This window comes from Lissotriton vulgaris, chromosome 9 (assembly GCF_964263255.1).
Source record: "Lissotriton vulgaris chromosome 9, aLisVul1.2, whole genome shotgun sequence".
Classification (NCBI taxonomy): domain Eukaryota; kingdom Metazoa; phylum Chordata; class Amphibia; order Caudata; family Salamandridae; genus Lissotriton; species Lissotriton vulgaris.
In genome coordinates, this window is record NC_141697.1 from 985416376 (window position 1) to 985434798 (window position 18423).

Sequence of the window (18423 nt, forward strand, 5' to 3'; positions counted from 1 at the left end):
ACCGAACTCTGGGACCTACTCGACACTGCGTCACCGGACGTCGCCTTCCTTACAGAAACCTGGATGAACGCATCATCAACACCCGACATCGCCATAGCCATCGCGGACACTTACAAGATCATCCGAAAAGACCGCACCAACCAAACAGGAGGAGGCATCGCCATCGTCCATAAGAACACCATCAAAATCACGACCAGCTTCGACGACAACCTTGCAACCGCCGAACACCTCCACTTCCAGATCCATACCGACCCTAGGACCACACTTAGAGGCACCCTCATCTACAGGCCCCCAGGAACCCGTAAACATTTCAGCGAAGACATAACTGACTTCCTTAGCCCACATGCCCTCGCCTCCGAGAACTACATTCTACTGGGAGACCTCAACTTCCACCTGGAAAAGAAAAACAACATCAACACCACCACCCTCCTTGACAACCTGGCGAATCTCGGACTCAAACCACTAGTTGACATATAGCCGGACATACACTCGACCCAATCTTTACCTCCAGCAAATACATTTCCTTTGATCGCACCACAGCTCTCCATTGGACGGACCACAGTAGCGTTCACTTCAGTTACTAAACCACCTCGACCCACAACCCCCCACAACCTATTCCTCGAAGAAACTGGAACAAAGTCACCACTGACCAACTCCTCTCATCGCTCAACCAAAACCCACCCGCCCTCTCATCGGACCCAAACAAAGCCGCCACCAAACTAAAATAATGGATCACTCACAGAACTGATGAATTAGCACCCTTGAAAAACCATCACACCAAACAGGACAGCAAAAAGGCCCCCTGGTTCAACGATGACCTAAAGAAATCCAAAAAGCTATGCCACACACACACAGAAAACATGGAGAAAGAACCCAACCACCGACAACATGACCACCTTCAATGCAGCCACCCGCAAACACCACCAACTGATTCGATCCACCAAGAAATCAGCATTCAAAAATCGACTGGACAACAACGCCCATAACAGCAAGGAACTATTCAACATAGTCAAAGAATTCACCAACCCCACCGCAGCCTCAAACTACATCACTCCCACCCAAGACCTTTGCGATTCATTATCCTCCTTCTTCTACAACAAAATTGCCGACATACATAACAGCTTCGAGAACATCTCCAACGAACAATTCACTCCACCCCCCTCCGAACCTAAACCGCCCTCTAACTACCTCAGCGCCTGGAACCCAATCACCACTGAAGACACCATCCGCCTTATGAACTCCATCCACTCTGGTTCGCCAACCGACCCTGTCCCCACCACATCTTCAACAAAGCAGACTCCATCATCGCACCCCATCTCCGTGAGATCATCAACTGCTCCTTCAACTCTGCTACCTTCCCAGAAAGCTGGAAACACGCCGAAGTCCGCACCCTCCTGAAGAAACCCACAGCAGACCCCTCTGAACTTAAAAACTACCGCCCCATCTCCCTCTTCCTATTCCCTGCCAAAGTCATTGAGAAAGCCGTCAATAGCCAACTCGCCGCCTTCCTTGAATCCAACAACTCCCTCGATCCCTCACTGTCCGGCTTTCGAGCCAAACACAGCACCGAGACCGCCCTCATCGCAGCCACAGACGACATCCGAACACTACTGGACAACGGAGAAACAGTGGCCCTCATTCTACTCGACCTCTCCGCCGCCTTCGACACAGTCTGTCACAGCACCCTCATTCAACGCCTCAGCAACATCGGCATACAGGGAAAAGCCTTGGAATGGATCACCTCGTTCCTATCTGGGAGAACTCAGAGAGTCCAACTTCCCCCATTCAAATCAGAGGCCACCGAAGTCATCTGCGGTGTACCACAAGGATCATCACTCAGTCCCACCCTCTTCAATGTTTACATGAGTCCACTCGCATCCATCGCGCGCCAACACAACCTCAACATCATCTCCTACGCTGACGACACCCAGCTGATCCTTTCCCTCACCAAAGACCCTATCACCGCCAAAACCAATCTTCACGAAGGCATGAAAGAAGTAGCCGAATGGATGAAAAATAGCCGCCTAAAACTTAACTCAGAAAAAACGGAGGTGCGCATCCTAGGATCATCCCCCACTGCTTGGGACGACTCATGGCGGCCTTCGGCTCTAGGCACAGCACCCATACCCACAGACCACGCTCGCAACCTTGGCTTCATCCTAGACTCCTCACTTTCGATGACCAGACAAGTCAACGCCGTCTCATCCTCCTGCTTCATCGTACTTCGTATGCTCAAAAAAATCTTCCGGTGGATCCCCCCGAGACAAGAAAAACTGGTCACCCACGCACCGGTCACGAGTCGTCTGGACTACGGAAACACCCTCTACGCCGGAATCACAACCAAACTACAGAAAAAACTCCAACGCATCCAAAACGCATCAGCGAGACTCATTTTAGACATCCCTCGCCAAGATCACATCACCGGCCACCTGAAAGACCTTCACTGGCTCCCCGTCAACAAAAGAATAACGTTCCGTCTCCTCACCCACGCACACAAGGCCCTCTACAAACTAGGACCTGAATGCCTCAACACCCGGCTGTCCTTCTACACTCCCTCCCGCCAACTCAGATCTGCCAACCAAGCCCTCGCCGCAGTTCCGCGTATCCAAAGATCCACCATGGGAGGCAGATCCTTCTCCTACCTGTCGGCTAAGACCTGGAACTCACTCCCCACTCACCTCCGCCTTACACAGAACCACCTCTCCTTCAGAAAAGAACTTAAAACCTGGCTATTCGATAAATAATGAACCCCCTCCCCAAGCGCCTTGAGACCCTCCGGGTGAGTAGTGCGCTATATAAATTCCTGAACTTGAACATAAGCTCACTGACATTTCTTTGAGGAACTGCAAACTATTTATAGCGTAGCCATCATATATCAAGAGGAGATTTACTTAGGACTGTGTTCTGAACACACCAGAGTGCGTTTATTATTTTTTGGGGGGTAACCCCCTTCCCAAATTAACCAAACACTTTCTGACATCAGGTATGGCTGATTTGTTTTAGCTTTTGGGTGAGTATTGAAGGGACTTGTTTTGGGGGGACAAGGAGACAAGGGCAGCCAAATTAAGAGAGAAGGCAATGGTGATTTACCTTCGCATGACTTATTTTGCAGTCATTGACGTACAGCTTTGAAGTTCAGGCAACAAAGACCTATAAGGCTTTATGTAAGTGTGTGAAGACATGATGATTACCTCATTAATACTCTGCTGAGGATATAGGTTGTAACATGGCATTAGCATTTAAGGCTCCCAAGGTAGCATGGCCTGTTATAAACAATTGCAAAATTCTTCATCTTTCTGCCTTAAAGCATTTTTTCTCATGTCCTCAATATTACTCTCTTCCTCATCCTCCCTTAGTCTTTTTTTTCTTGCCCCTAGATTATCTGAGGATGGATCTGATTTAAGTGCAAAAATGAAATTATCTGGCAACTCTCTACTCACTATTTCTCCTCGTGGTTCCCTGGGCAGGTCATATAGGGAACATAGGCAGCGACCGACTCCATCTGGATCATGAAAAGGTCTCCTAGCATGGCATTGTACTGAGAGGAAAGACAAGAGAGGGGAGCCAAAATTAGTAGTCTCACGGAAGTTGAGTACACAATTAGATCATAATATTAATCAGCATGCCTGGAAATGAGAATGTTACTTGTGTGTGGTAAGTATTCTTGTGTTACAGCATACGTGTGTCTGTACATACCAGGCATTGTACGTGTAAGCTCTATGCCTATATATTTCAGCAGTGTAGGTGTGAGAATGTGAATAATGGTGAAATGTGTAACGATTTTCAGCAACATCCATGACATCATTTGTAAACTGGATTTGTAAGAGCTTATGAAATGGATGGTAATAGTGGATTTGTCTGAACATATTAAATGGATTGTAAAGGTCCTGTGCAAGTATATGTGTTAGTTGAATGTGCAAAGCCCTAGTGAAAGAGTCAGACTGGCTATGTAAAGGTGTGTGAAAAGGATGTGCAATGAGATGCAAGATACACTGTGAGGATGAACCTGGTGAATGAGCAGGAAAAAGATGGATTTACAAGTATGCAAAAAGTGAAAAATGTAAGGATCTATGAGGGATGTGCAATACTGTGCATGATGAAATGTGCAAGAATATACATCTAAGCTTTGGAAGAATATATGATGGATGAGATGGGATGGGTAAGATGGTAGCAGAGTAGCAAGAGTGCCACAGGCCCGAATGAAAGCAAGTAAAATACACCCTCTGCTACTGGTTGGGTGGCATATAAGAGATATAATTGGAATGCCTTTGGCTTCAAACCCCTTGCCAAGTGTCACTGTGCCTGCTGCACTAATGATGGATGCCCTTGAATGATAATATTGTTGAAATGTTTGTGATGAAGTGTGTGGGGACTTGTATTATATAGAGTGCACAAATGGAGACACATGCATGGTGAAAAAATTAAAGACCTGTGTGTAGTGAACATGCAAGGATGTGTGTGGCGAATATGTGCTTGTGCGTATGTGAAGCAACATATAATAAGAAACAATTAAGAGGACTAAAAATAAAGAAAGTATTTAAATGAAAGCCTTTCTTACCCAATCAAGGTCATATGCAAAGTCACCTAGAAAAAAATGATTACGTTAAATATTTACAAAAATAGGGAAACAATATAAAGGAGGGACACAGACAGGACATTTCAACCGAGAGAATCAAGAGGTTAGCTGCAGAATGTGAGATCTTACAATGCAGAGTCCGTTGCATTCTGCAAGAGTAATAGAATCAAAAATATTCAAGTAAAGACACCAGATAAAGATGCAAGAGAAAGCCCCCGAGTTAAAGGGTCGGATAGAATTCAGAGGACTTTTTCCATAGGTGTGGTGATGGAGGATGTACCTACTACATTTGGGTATCTTGTTTTGGGGACTGAGACAAAATAACACACAGGTCCTCATCCCTCAAGATACATGAGACTGAATGCTTGGAGCAGGCCATGGATGTTAAAGCATTAATAGATACTGTCTGGATTGCTAGAATCTCTCTGTTTGTATGTGCCACTGGGGAAGACTGCTAGATGGTTGAGGCAGGGGAATGCTGCATGTATCTCTAGGGCTTAGTGTTGTGAAGGCTGATGTGAGTTATGTGAGGAAAACACATCAGTACCCACCTACATGAAGAATGATGTCATAGTACCCAGCCTGTGTCTCTCGCTGTAGTCGATGTAGAGACTGAGGGTTCCAAAATCCCAGATCACCAAATATCACAAGACGAGGACTCCATTCTGTACCATTCTGCAGGGCCACAAAGTTGAACGTTTTACTCCAGCCAAGGTCGCTACCACAAATGTACGCTGTGAACACACAATAACAAAACAGTCCGGCCAGTTACACTACCGCAGGAATGACCAAGTCTATATTAACACAAAAATGACTAAAGACAAGAGCTCTCCTACAGTGCTATAGACCGGAAACAACCCCCTCCGGGCTCCTAAAGACTGGGGCTTAGCTGCAGTGATGAATTAAAAAACGCATTATGGACAGAGCCATCAATTCAACAGGGGTCACCGTATCATAATTCTATACATCTGACTTCAGCCCTGGCGTACAATAATGTCTCACAAGTTCAAATGCAAAGTACTTAATCACTCATGCAGACATTCACGTCTACATGTCCAACTGGAATGACATTAATTCACATATTGTATTGAAGGCTGAAGCACTGGCTCAGATGCAAACACGCACACATATTTATCAGAGGAGACTCACTCTCACTCATACACAAATGTTATATATATATATATATATATATATAAATATATATATATCTTACTGACGGTTGGCAGTAGGTAGTTATAGTTGGATCTAGTTTCCATAGGAAGAGCGTTTGTTCATATGCCAATAACTTTGGCGTTGTTTGATGAATCCTCGCAAACTTTTCAAAACTAGTATTGCGCTCACTTCAGCTGCTGTCTTAAACATTTTGTGGTGCTCTGTCAAGGGGGGGCAAGGAAAAGGGGGGACAAAAAGTGCTTTCCCCATGTTACTTTCCATAGAGATTTTAGATACAACTACAGCCCGAACTGCTGAACCGGATTACACGAAATTTGGCAGAAAGGTAGCTGTTGGTCCAGAAAGCGACCTTATTGTACATTGTTGTAAATCTGTTCAGTAGGGGGGGCGTGGCTAGCAGCCGATTGTGATGGCGGCATAGCTACTGAGCTCCGTGAGTGAAGCACCCTTTCGCATCCATCCGCTCATGAATCCGTGAAACACAGTGACCCCCGGAGCGGTAACCAAGGTCTGGAGCCGGGCGAGACATTTGGTGGAGTCGGGAGGCGATCTGCAATGGTATGCCGGGGATGGTGAGCGGCACGCACTGAAGGCCTTCATACCAGTCCCGGACCGCGGCCTGCAGCATATTGGCACTCGGCTGGAAGTGGAGGCGACCGGGCACCGCGAAACCGGAAGGACCCCTGGTTTTGGCCCGAGTGAAAACGCGATTGCCTTGGAATCCTTCGGCGACGGAGCGCACACAGTATTGGTGCGCTCGGTGCTTGTAAGTGCTGCGAGAAGCCTCGCCATAATTGGACCCACCGACGACGGCGCTGAACCCTGTGCGGGCGGGATTCACAAGTTCCCGGGACGGTGCAGCCGAGCACCCCCTCTTGAGCGTTGACCCCCCCGCCTACCCCCTAACATAGCACGGGTGGATATGCGCGGCGGCGATCTTAGAGGTCACCCGCCACCCACACGACGACCGCACAACAACTGCAGGGGCTGCTGATTGACTGGGAGTACCGGGCTGAGAGTGTGGAGTGCGCCGGCAATTCTGAATGACGGTGGGGAGAGCGGCGAGCCAGAAAACGTAGCAGGCAAGACCGCAGAACACGTGTGGCCAGCAGTAGGTGCCTAAAAGAAGAGCCAGTAGCCGTTATTAGAACGGGCGAGCAGGCAGCCTGTGAGCAATGGTGCTCTCAGGCTGCCTGCTCGCCCGTTCTAATAACGGCTACTGGCTAGTGGAGTGATCTGGAACCTCCCCCCTCCTGCCTGTAGCCTCGTGTGCATTGCCAGACACAGTGTCCCAGCTACAACCGCTTCCCAAGCTGACTGATCTTTGTTGTTGGCCACGAAACCCCAGTCACGACTGCCTCATATGCACCGACTACCGCTGGGAACAGGTCGTTGGGACACTGCGCGCCCTTGCCTGTACAAGAGCACCTATTGCAACAGCCATGCCAAACAATTATAACTGCCCCACACTACTTTACCTACGGAATCAGCTTTGCACTCTTTCCCCCTGCTCCACGGCGAACATTTGAAAGGGTCACCATGGCGGGCAGAGGCCCGAGGAACCAAGCAGCACAGTCTAAGTTGGACAAATACGCATATGAAAAGAATAGTTCGCAGGGGACGGAGGGACGTCCATCCTTGGGGGGGAAAACATCGGAAAGCGAAGGCGCCAAAAAAGTCACGTTGGAGGACATAATGAAAGCCCTCTCAACAGTTCAAACGACGGTGGGGACAATATCTACAGATGTTTCTCTGCTGCGGGCGGACTTCCACAAAATGACTGAGCGAATAAAAGAAGTGGAAATAGTCACAAAGTCGCTGGTAGAGAACACATCAGAATTACAGAGAGCGGTGGAACGGATCGAGATGGAAAATAAACACCTGAGGGAAAAGCTGGACAATCAAGAAGGGCGATCAAGAAGGAACAATGTGCGAATTCTTGGCCTTCCTGAAACGGAGGGGACCTGGGCTATGGACTTGTACGTAGAAGACCTGATCAAAACCAAGATGCAACCCAAGGGTCTATCCCATTTTTTCTCAGTTGAAAGGGCCCATAGAGTCCCAGGCGGCAAACCTAAGCCTGGAGCGCCCTCAAAGACCGGTGTTGGCCAAGTTGTTTAACTTTAGAGATAGGGACGCAATCCTACAAACGGCGAGAACATCCCAGCCGATCCGTGTACACAACTCAACGCTTGCCTTCTTCCCGGACTACACAGCAGAGGTGGCCCGCCGCAGAAAATGTTTTTGGGAGGTAAAGAAGGCATTGAGGGAGCGTGAACTACCCTACTCCATGTTATACCCGGCACGGCTCCGAGTAGTAGCCGACAATAAGACATGGTTCTTTGACACTCCAGAATCGGCATACGACTGGTTGGAGGGTTGGCGACCTGTGGGTTCACAGCGACGCACCAACAGGAATCACCGGCACCAGCAGGAAGCAGACCACGTGGGATCTCAAGAACAACAACGGGAAGCGCCGGGCCGCTCGCCACAGGCGGAAACTGAAGATCTTGAACTGACCCAGGAATGATGGCCTCCCGATTCTCACCGGCGTCATAACGTGCTAAATACTGGATATTGGACTAGCTCTGAGTTCTGGACTGAGGCGAGCCCGGGGGGGCAGGAAGGGCTGCAGCCTCTACGGACCTTATACCCCGACAAGCAAGTACTATGGTTGGGTTTGGGGAAAAGCACTCTGCTAAGTTGGGGAGGCGGGTGGTTCTATGTCCGTTAAGGAGGGAGGCAGGGAGGTGGGGTAGGGGGGAAGGGAAAGTTTTAGTTAAACAATGTTTATTTCTTATGACTAGACTAGACAACAGCGGTACAAAAGGGGGTGGTGATGGACGAGGCATCTGAATCAATCAAACACTCACATCCAGTCAAAAGATCTGGGTTTAATCCATCACCGTTTTTTAGCCCACTCTGCCACCCCAGTTCAGACATGGCTATATTCAAATCAGTCTGACCCTGTGCCTCATGGGAACAGTGCAGCCCGAACTGCCAAGCCATGTCTTCCCTGGACCGGAAACAAACTTCCGAGGACCGGTTTCTGGCATTCCAGCCGTCTTCAGCCCATCCCCACCCCCTTTTGTACCGCTTTTGGCCGCCATAAGTGTGGCAGGGTATGCTCAGACGTGAGTCCCTTGCTCACTTTGCCACTGGATTCAAGCAAGCCGATCTGAAGACGGCTGGAATGCCAGAAACCGGTCCTCGGAAGCTTGTTTCCGGTCCAGGGAAGACATGGCTTGGCAGTTCGGGCTGCACTGTTCCCATGAGGCACAGGGTCAGACTGATTTGCATATAGCCATGTCTCAACTGGGGTGGCAGAGTGGGCTAAAGAACGGTGATGGATTAAACCCAGATCTTTTGACTGGGTGTGAGTGTTTGATTGATTCAGATGCTCCGTCCATCACCACCCCCTTTTGTACCGCTTTTGGCTGCCATAAGTGTGGCAGGGTATGCTCAGACGTGAGTCCTTTGCTCACTTTGCCACTGGATTCAAGCAAGCCGAGCTGAAGACGGCTGGAATGCCAGAAACCGGTCCTCGGAAGCTTGTTTCCGGTCCAGGGAAGACATGGCTTGGCAGTTCGGGCTGCACTGTTCCCATGAGGCACAGGGTCAGACTGATTTGCATATAGCCATGTCTGAACTGGGGTGGCAGAGTGGGCTAAAGAACGGTGATGGATTAAACCCAGATCTTTTGACTGGGTGTGAGTGTTTGATTGATTCAGATGCTCCGTCCATCACCACCCCCTTTTGTACCGCTAGACTAGACAACAGGCACACACGGCAAGCGCGCAGAGATGACAGTTACATCGTGATCGTGACAGGTGAGACGCACATATTAGGTCCACGATTGCACCATACACGCAGTGATGTCAATACACGACAACGACGCCGCAGAGCTGGATAGACCCATGCTGGCGCGCAGTTCACAAAGGGACGTCCACGGCGACATGACGCAAATGACCCCTGTGCCCCCACTGAAGATCCTAACGTGGAATGTGCGAGGACTGGGTGATAAAATAAAAAGGGGCCTGGTACTGCAGGTCTTGAAAAGAAATAGCCCAACAGTAGTCCTTCTGCAAGAAACTCATCTCACGGGGACGTATGCCAGGCGCTGGATAGACGAGGGTACAAGATGGTGGCGCATGCTGAGTTTACTTCGGGGTCGAGGGGAATGGGTATTCTGATCAAGAAAACCTCGTCATTCATACTGCTGCAGACTAAGACTGATGACCAGGGTCACTTCGCGGCAATACAGGGACAGTGGGAGGGCAGACTTCTAAACATAGTTTCAGTTTAAGTACCTCCGGCGCTGCAGTCGGTGGCGATGCCGGCGCTGGGGGCGTTTATATTAACACTACCGGAGGGTGACCTTATTATTGGTGGCGACTTTAACGCAACTATAAACTCAGAAATAGACAGATTTCCGGCACAGCCGCAAACATCAGGACCCTCCCGATTCCAGGGCTTTATAGAGGCGATGGGGCTCATCGACGTCTGGCGACAGACACACCCAGTGACAAACCAATATACATACCACTCGGCAGTGCACAATAGCCTTTCAAGAATAGACTACTTCCTAATGGTGGGATCGAGAGTACAGAATGTTGAGGAGGTTGAAATCAAATCTAGGGGCATCTCGGACCATTCTCTGATGTTTTTAACTCTCTCTTGCAGGGAGAAATCACGCAGGAGGATATACCCAATCTACCCTACCTATCTGAAAATCCCCAATATTAAAAAAGACCTCAAAAACGCGACCAAACATTATTTTGCAGAAAATACTCCCTCTGTAGAATCCCCATCCATCCTCTGGGAAGCTTACAAGACGGTCCTCCGGGGACAGGCCATAGCGTCCATTACAGGGCATAAACGAACACAGCAAAAAGAACTGGCGGACTTGGAGCTCGCCGTCCAAGCGGCAAACATATCACACATGGCGGTTCCCTCCTTGGACACTGCGCACGCTTTACAGCTGCAGCAACAGCGTCACAAGGACCACTTGCAGCACCAAACCATAGGCCACATCACTGCAACGACACACAGAATATACAACGTGGGGGATAAAGCGGGAAAGATGTTGGCGTGGTTGGATAAAAAGGGGGGAGGACCCAGGGGTATACAACAACTATACTCGAAGTCAGGCATACTACAGACCCACCCTGAGGTGATAGTAGCTACACTGGCTGAACACTTTGAGGAAGTCTACACTCCAGTCCGGGAAGTCCGGGAAGTCCGGGAGTCGGAGGCACTCAGCTCAATTAGTCACATAGAAACCCAGACCCTCCCAACCGAGGCGGTCACAGAATTAGAAGCAGACCTCACGACCGACGAGCTACAGTCAGCCATAGGGGCAATACAATCTGGAAAGGCTCTGGGCCCCAACGGGATCAGTATAGAATGGTACAAGCTCATGTCTGAGACACTAAGTGCGCCGCGGCTAGCAATGTATAATGATAGCCTCCCGCTAGACCAGCGTACGGCAATGATCGTGGCAATTCCCAAACCGGATAAACCCTCCACGGAGTGCACGGCCTACCGCACAATATCGCTTCTAAATGCGGATGCCAAAATCTTGGCGAAAGTTCTAGCAAATAGGCTTATGCCCCACCTCCCGCAGCTGATCCACCCAGATCAGTCGGGCTTTATGCCACACCGGAACACTGCTCTTAACCTCAGGAGGGTCCACGGAGTGCTGGCGCGGGCCTCGCTGCTTTCCGATCCAACAGTAATAATGTCGCTAGATGCTAAAATGGCCTTCGACTTGGTGGAGTGGCAATACCTTTTCTCAGTCCTGACCCATATGGGCTTTGGCCCCAAATTCCAGGCCTGGATACGACTCTTATATACTGAACCAGTGGCTCAGATAACAGCTAACGGCCACATATCCCACACTATACAACTGGCAAGGGGGACACGCCAAGGCAGTCCGCTGTCACCGTTGTTATTCACGTTGGCGCTGGAACCATTGGCAACCTTAATTAGGAAGACGCCATTGCTAAAAGGCGTTAGCTGGGCAGCGGGTTGGGAAGACCGGGTCTCCCTCTACGCTGATGATATGCTGCTATACCTTCAAGACCCTGAACGTAGCATTCCTAAACTCCTTGAAATTGGCAATACGCCCGGGGCAACATCAGGATACATGATAAACTGGTCCAAATCAGTGCTATACATTCTGAAAGGTCCAGATCCATCGCTCCATGCCAATTGCCTGATCGTAATTGCCAGAGATTCCTTCAAATATTTAGGTATACACATTACTAGAAATGCTACAGACTTCTTTGAAAAGAACCTGACTCCCCCCCTGGTGCGACTGAAGCGCGATGTCAAGCACTGGGCGTCCCTGCCCCTAACTCTGCTGGGAAGGGCCGCACTCTACAAAATGATGGCCCTGCCACGGTTCCTTTACGCTCTTGACAACACGCCATACCCAATACCGCTACGATACTTTAAACAGGTGGCAGCTCAGGTTTCAACCCTTATGTGGGGCAATCTACCGGCGCGCATAGCCCAAATTAAGCTAAATAAGAGCTGGTATGATTCTGGTATTGCATTGCCAAACCTACAGTTATACTACCGGGCGGCACAACTTAAAACCATCAACAGCTGGATTCACGCTCCCCAAGACAACCCAGCATATAGAGCAGATAGGTGGCAATTGGGTACGAAAAACATGCTGGCGGTGCTATATAATAAAAGTCTGGCCGCAAAATGAATAGGGCCCACAAAACAGACAGTTACCTTATGGTATACGGCGCAGGCAAAATTGGGTTGGAAAAACACTATCACCAAACTCACCCCACTGTGGGACGCCAAGGCGCTGGGACAATTAAGGAACAGCAAGGGTTTTACGCAATGGGACAACATTGGGATCTCCACGGTCGGTGATATGTGGGATAAAGGGACAGTGATCCCCTTTTCACAACTCCAGCAACAATATGAACTGGGTCAGAATGAAATGTATCGATACGTACAGATTCTGCATGCGTTGTTGAATGTACTCCCAGCTAGCACAGACGTTCCAGAAGCCTCGCCACTGGAGGATCGCCTACTCACAGATTTCATGCAACAACGAGCAACATCCCTCACATACAAGAAGTTACTTAATAATATGCCCGACCCCACACTTAAACTCCGGGAAAAATGGGTGGAAGAGGTGGGAGATATGGACGATACAGACTGGCTGATGGCTCTGGCGTCCCCTAAGGAGGTGGGCATATCGGCTAAGTTCCGACTGGTGCAACTCAAAATAGTACATCGAGTATATTACACTAGAACCACCCTACACAAGATACATCGGGCGACACATCCCTTCTGCCTCAGAGGGTGCGGGGAGGAGGGCACACTCTTTCATACCCTGTGGGATTGTCCAGTCATAGTCGACTACTGGCGCCAGGTTTTGCGCACTATGTCGCAAACGTTGGGTGTCTCCCTCCCGCCTGAACCTCGAAAGTGTATCCTGAATATATGGGACCCCACGGACCTCACTCGACAGGGACAGACCTGAGCTGCACTCGGTTTCATAGTGTCTAAGAGAGATATAGCGCAGAAATGGGGAGTGGCGGTCCCCCCCACGCTGGCATTGTGGTGTAGAAATATGGATGTAATCATGGTAACGGAGCGCATGGTCTATAAAACCAGGGGAAGCCCACGCAAATGGAACAAAATCTGGGCGCCTTGGAACACGTACAGGGGGGACATATGCGACTTACTGCCAGAAGACGAAGTGGATAGTTCAGATGAGGAAGACATAGAGGGGTAATGATGCGCGCGTTGAAAAGATTGTTTATTTCACTGCGAAATGTGTGATGTGCAGCCGGTCTTGAGAATTGTCAAATTGCCTAAGCCTGGATGATCACAGAGCCTACTGTCATGAGAATCATTTGATTGCCTAAGCTATGATGTTCAAATTCATTTGTCAATGTGATTATTGTCGAATATGCCACTGTTTTTCTTTAATAAAAACTTTAAAAAAAATAAATAAATAAATAAAAAAGGAACAAGAGTGTGATAGAGTAGACGGCAACCAAAACGTAGGTGGATTAGACATAAAAAGAATATTTTTGTGACAAAAAGGGAAATCCAAAGTCTGCTGTAGATAGAACCATAACTTGCTAGTATTGTAGACAGGATCCACTAACAAACCTGAATTTTTAAATTTCCAAATGTCCTGTGATAGGTGAAAAAATCTTAAAAATGAACACATACATACACTTTGGGATTCCTCAGTCTATCTAGGGAAATTCTAGCTTTCTTCCCATTCCACAAGAACTGAGATAATACACTATCTAAGGTAGCAAAAAACTAAATTTAACAATAATCATCATAAGGAGAAGGTTTACAATTGGGACAATCATCATAAAGGAGACTATTTTTGTGTGAGGTGACAGTCTTTACTAACTATTTATCTGTATTAAATATAAGAGTACCCCTAACAGATTTACAATACTAGATCCCCAAGCATTCGATCTTAGTTGTATTCCAGGATAAACCTGGTGTAACAAATGGTTCTTTCGTGTAATGTTTATTAAGAGGTATAACCTCTAATTTATCTATGTTAAGTTTGTAACCTGAAACTTTGGAATGGAATTTTAGATCTGGGAAAAAGGCTTGTATAGACAATTCTGGTTTTGAAAAAAACAAAAGAATATCATATGCATAAACAGTATATTTTATGTGTTGATCTATAAACTATAAAGCCAGAAAAAAGAATAAAAAATCTGTTCAGTAGTTTTTGTGAAATTAGGAGAAAAACCTAATTTTATATATAGAGACGTGGATCGTCCAAGGAACCAATAGTCCTCGTGCCAAATTCTGATTGGCTGCCAAAACTTCAAACCAGAAAGTCTTTGTAGCCATCTTGGGACTCGGCTTGAGCCACGTCCCATAAAAAAATGTAAAAGAAAAAACAAGAGTGTAGGAATACCCTGACCCCCCTAGGCCTCTTGTGGGGGGATCCCAGAGAGACCCTCCAGGGCAAAATAATGGGTATTAAAAACATAACTTTTGGCAGCCGTGGCACCTATCGAAAAAAATTTATATCAAAAGAATAAATACACAGTTCCCCTAAAAGTGGTCACTTTTGCAGAGTAGGTATAGCTTTCATGGGCCTTTGAGCCTGAACAAGCAACCACTCTTTCTGTTTTTTAACAAGGTTGGTTACCACCTCAATAAAATTGTCTTTGTGGATTACTCAACCTTTTTTAAAGCACTTTATCACATCTACACCACACACGTCCACTCTTTAGGGCCCTCACACCCACAGCACCATACGGCAGGAATAAAAGATCCCCGCCAAAGAGCCCCTTCACGGGTGCCCGGCGGGTATTGCACCGCCGACCCGACGAGGGGCAAAGGCCATATGATGAAGCATGACACCTAGCTTGCTGGTTGTGTGAGGCCTTTAAATTCCGAAAGGAGGTTCCCCCTCCTTCGTGCCTTCACTCACTTATTTTCATTTTTCACCTGTCGCATCCAATATCTTGGATCTAGGGGAACTGTGTATTTCTTCTTTTGAATTACCAGGGCGCGTGCACTGGACCCGTTAAATATAAGCCCTTCCTGTCCCTCTATTTGTTTATAATACCTGTCAAAAAATAAAATTAAAATAAAGCATGGGCTCCCGTGCTTCTTCAGTAATAGGCCCCCTTGTTTGTAAGGTCCGGAGGGCATGTTGCACTTAAAGGAGGAGGGCTAATAAATACCCCAGGGACCACCACCTTGTTATGAGCTCTTAAAGGGGGGGGGCCTCTTGGACCACCCCCCCCTCGGGCCCCAAGAGCCCCCAACTCCCCAGGGCTACATTGAAATATGTAATTTGAGATGTCATCAGTGATGTCACTGACCATGTCATGAGTGATGTAATATGTGAGGTCATAAGCAGTGCATTGCGGGGCGTAAGTTATAATTAGCTCAGGCAACTATAACTGCTGAATTTTAGGGGTTTTGTACTTATGAAATCTGAGCCCAACTATAATGTCTATGTAACCTTTGTTTTTTTCAGTGAATTTCTATAGTTTTTATAATTCTATTTCCTAACTATAAAGTCCCTGTAACCTTTGTTTTTTCAGTGAATATATGTATATATATATATATATATATATATATAGAACAATCCTCAGCAACCTCTCGCCCGGAGCCCAATGCAGGAAACCGCTGCGCAGGAAAGAAGACGGAGACCTCAGGTGCAGTGAGCAATTTTCATCTTTATTGTACCCTCGAGGAAGCGGCACACAGCATGACGTTTCGGCCTACACAGAGGCCTTGATCACATGACGCACGCTGGGAAAAGGCAATATTTAAAGTGCTAGTGTTAAGTGGCGATACATTCCAATTGGTAAGTCTGTGGTCACATGATGCACCTGACAATGGATACTGACAACAGACTTTAGATTTACAACCACATCTCGGGATAATCCCTGGCTGATCACCTGTCGCTCCGGTGGCAAATGTATCAGTAAAGTGCATAATGTAATTCATATAAATACACGTAATGTAAACAATGATAACTGGATAAATCCAATTGTGCAAAAGGCAAATGATGTAAACGATGTAAAAAGTGCAATGTGCTGCACAAAATGTATACAAAGATAACTGGATAAATCCATATGTGCAAATGGCAAACGATGTAAACGATGTAAAAAGTGCAATGTGCTACATGGAGATACGACTTCACAGTTGTGTACTATATACAACATACATTCTGTACACATGGTTATGAAAAACATCTAAATAAGTTAGTAAATACAAAAATATATCATAAATATATAAATATATATATATATGTTAAAACCATGACCTTATAATGCAAATATAGATAAATATGCAAATGAGCACAACACCGTTCAATTAGGATGAGATCTATAGTGTGCAAGATTAATCAAACAACAAGGTGTTTTAATACTCAGATCGCAGCATCCTATTATTAAATGCACAACATTGTCTACACGTGCACTGAGCTGGATAGAAGACGGGCAGAGGAGAAGTTGACCCCTCCCAAAAGATAGAGGGGAAAACCATCGCAGCCTCTGCCCTGCTCCCATCCCCAATGCTCTTTAATTTCCTAGACCAACCACAGCTCAGAATTGGATGTACCACAGTGAATAGTGAATACCAAAAGGATAACCAAGTGCACTGTTTTTGTGTGAAGTTTTTTTCAACTAGTTTTTTGGTGACTTTGTGACATTGTTTTCTCTTATTCATATACATTAGATTGAGCTGAAAAGTTCTTAAACAAGTGAGTAAAGTTCTTGGTACATCTTAGTGCAACCTAAGCCTAGGCTGCACCCCACTGTTTGGAACCATCCAACCCTCTGATTTGTACAGTGTTGACGACACTAATCTCAATTGGAGGACAGACAAGAAAACCACAATACAGAAGCAATGCAGAAGCATCTACTGCTCAACAGGAGAAACAGAAGACAGTGTATGACAGTGTGGAATTGTCATAAACATGTGTAAAAATCTTCTGTGGAGTTCAGACCCCTCGGAGCTCGACAGTCCATATCCAGGATATACCTGGTTTCCAGTTTTCTAAGGGCACCGTCCCTATCCCCTCCTCTCCTATTAGGACCCACACAGTCGATCGCATAGTAGCGCAAGAGGGAACTGTCATTATTATGATGTTCCTTGAAATGACGGGCCACCGGATATGCCGGGTCACTGGTGTTGATCGCCCTGATGTGCTGGAGTATCCTCTTATGCACCTGCAGTTTGGTACTACCAACATAACGCAGGGCACACGGACACTCCAGCACATACACCACATATTCACTCTTACAAGTAAGCTGTTGTTTAATCTTGCGTGCCTCAGGAGTGAATGGAATAGTGTACTCTGTTTTGTTCACACCATGCTGGCAAGCCTTGCAGGATGAACACTTCCTGAAGCCCCTACTTTTGCCAAGCCAATTTTTACTAGTTAAGATTTCAGGGCTGGACTTGACCAGGGCATTCTGCATAGAGTACGCTCGCCTATATGTGATGGAAGGGGTACTAGGTATTTTGTCCCCTATCACTGGGTCACATTTTACTAGGCTCCAGTGTTTAGAAATAATCTTCCCCAGCGCGGCCTGTTGCCTATTAAAGGCCCAAATCAATCTAACTGGTTGATCATTGGTGGTGGTTTGGTTAGTATGGACTTTAGGCTCCAGGGCCTGGCTACGTGGGATAGAATTTGCTCTAGCTATGGCTTTATCCACCATTGCTGACTGATATCCCCTGGCCAGGAATCTGGACCTACTGGCTTGCTGTGCCCGTTGGCACTGGACTTCTGTACTACTTAATCGCCTTATACGCAGCATTTCTCCATACGGTATGCTTCGTATAAGATGAGCAGGGTGATGACTGCTGGCATGGAGGATCGTATTTCCTGCCGTCTCCTTGCGGTATAACCTAGTTTCAAGACTAGTTGCTCCTGGTGTTACTGTCATGTCCAAAAAGTGCACCTGATCCCTGCTGATGTTAGAGGTGAAATGCAGATTATAGTCATTATCATTTATAATATCAACAAAGTGTTCAGCCTCCTGACGAGTGCCCTTCCAGACAAGGAACACGTCGTCAATATAACGATACCACCTAACAATAGATTGTCTGGAAATGTCAGCGTGTGTGCCATGGAGAACCTGTCTCTCCCAGTAGCCCATGTGAAGACAGGCATAACTGGGAGAGAA

The 18423-nt window shown here is 47.1% G+C and overlaps 1 protein-coding gene across 2 annotated transcripts in view; it reads right to left on the reverse strand.

Annotated features, from left to right (window-relative positions):
- The window catches only part of ACP7 (acid phosphatase 7, tartrate resistant (putative)), a 105467-nt gene that overhangs the window by 56894 nt on the left and 30150 nt on the right, over positions 1-18423 (reverse strand). For both annotated transcript variants that reach the window (XM_086938851.1, XM_086938853.1), the window contains exons 4-6: positions 5128-5310; positions 4559-4584; positions 3441-3538 (exon numbers count right to left, since the gene is read on the reverse strand). In XM_086938851.1, the coding sequence (XP_086794977.1) occupies positions 3441-3538; positions 4559-4584; positions 5128-5310 (307 nt within the window). The remainder of the gene's footprint in view (positions 1-3440; positions 3539-4558; positions 4585-5127; positions 5311-18423) is intronic.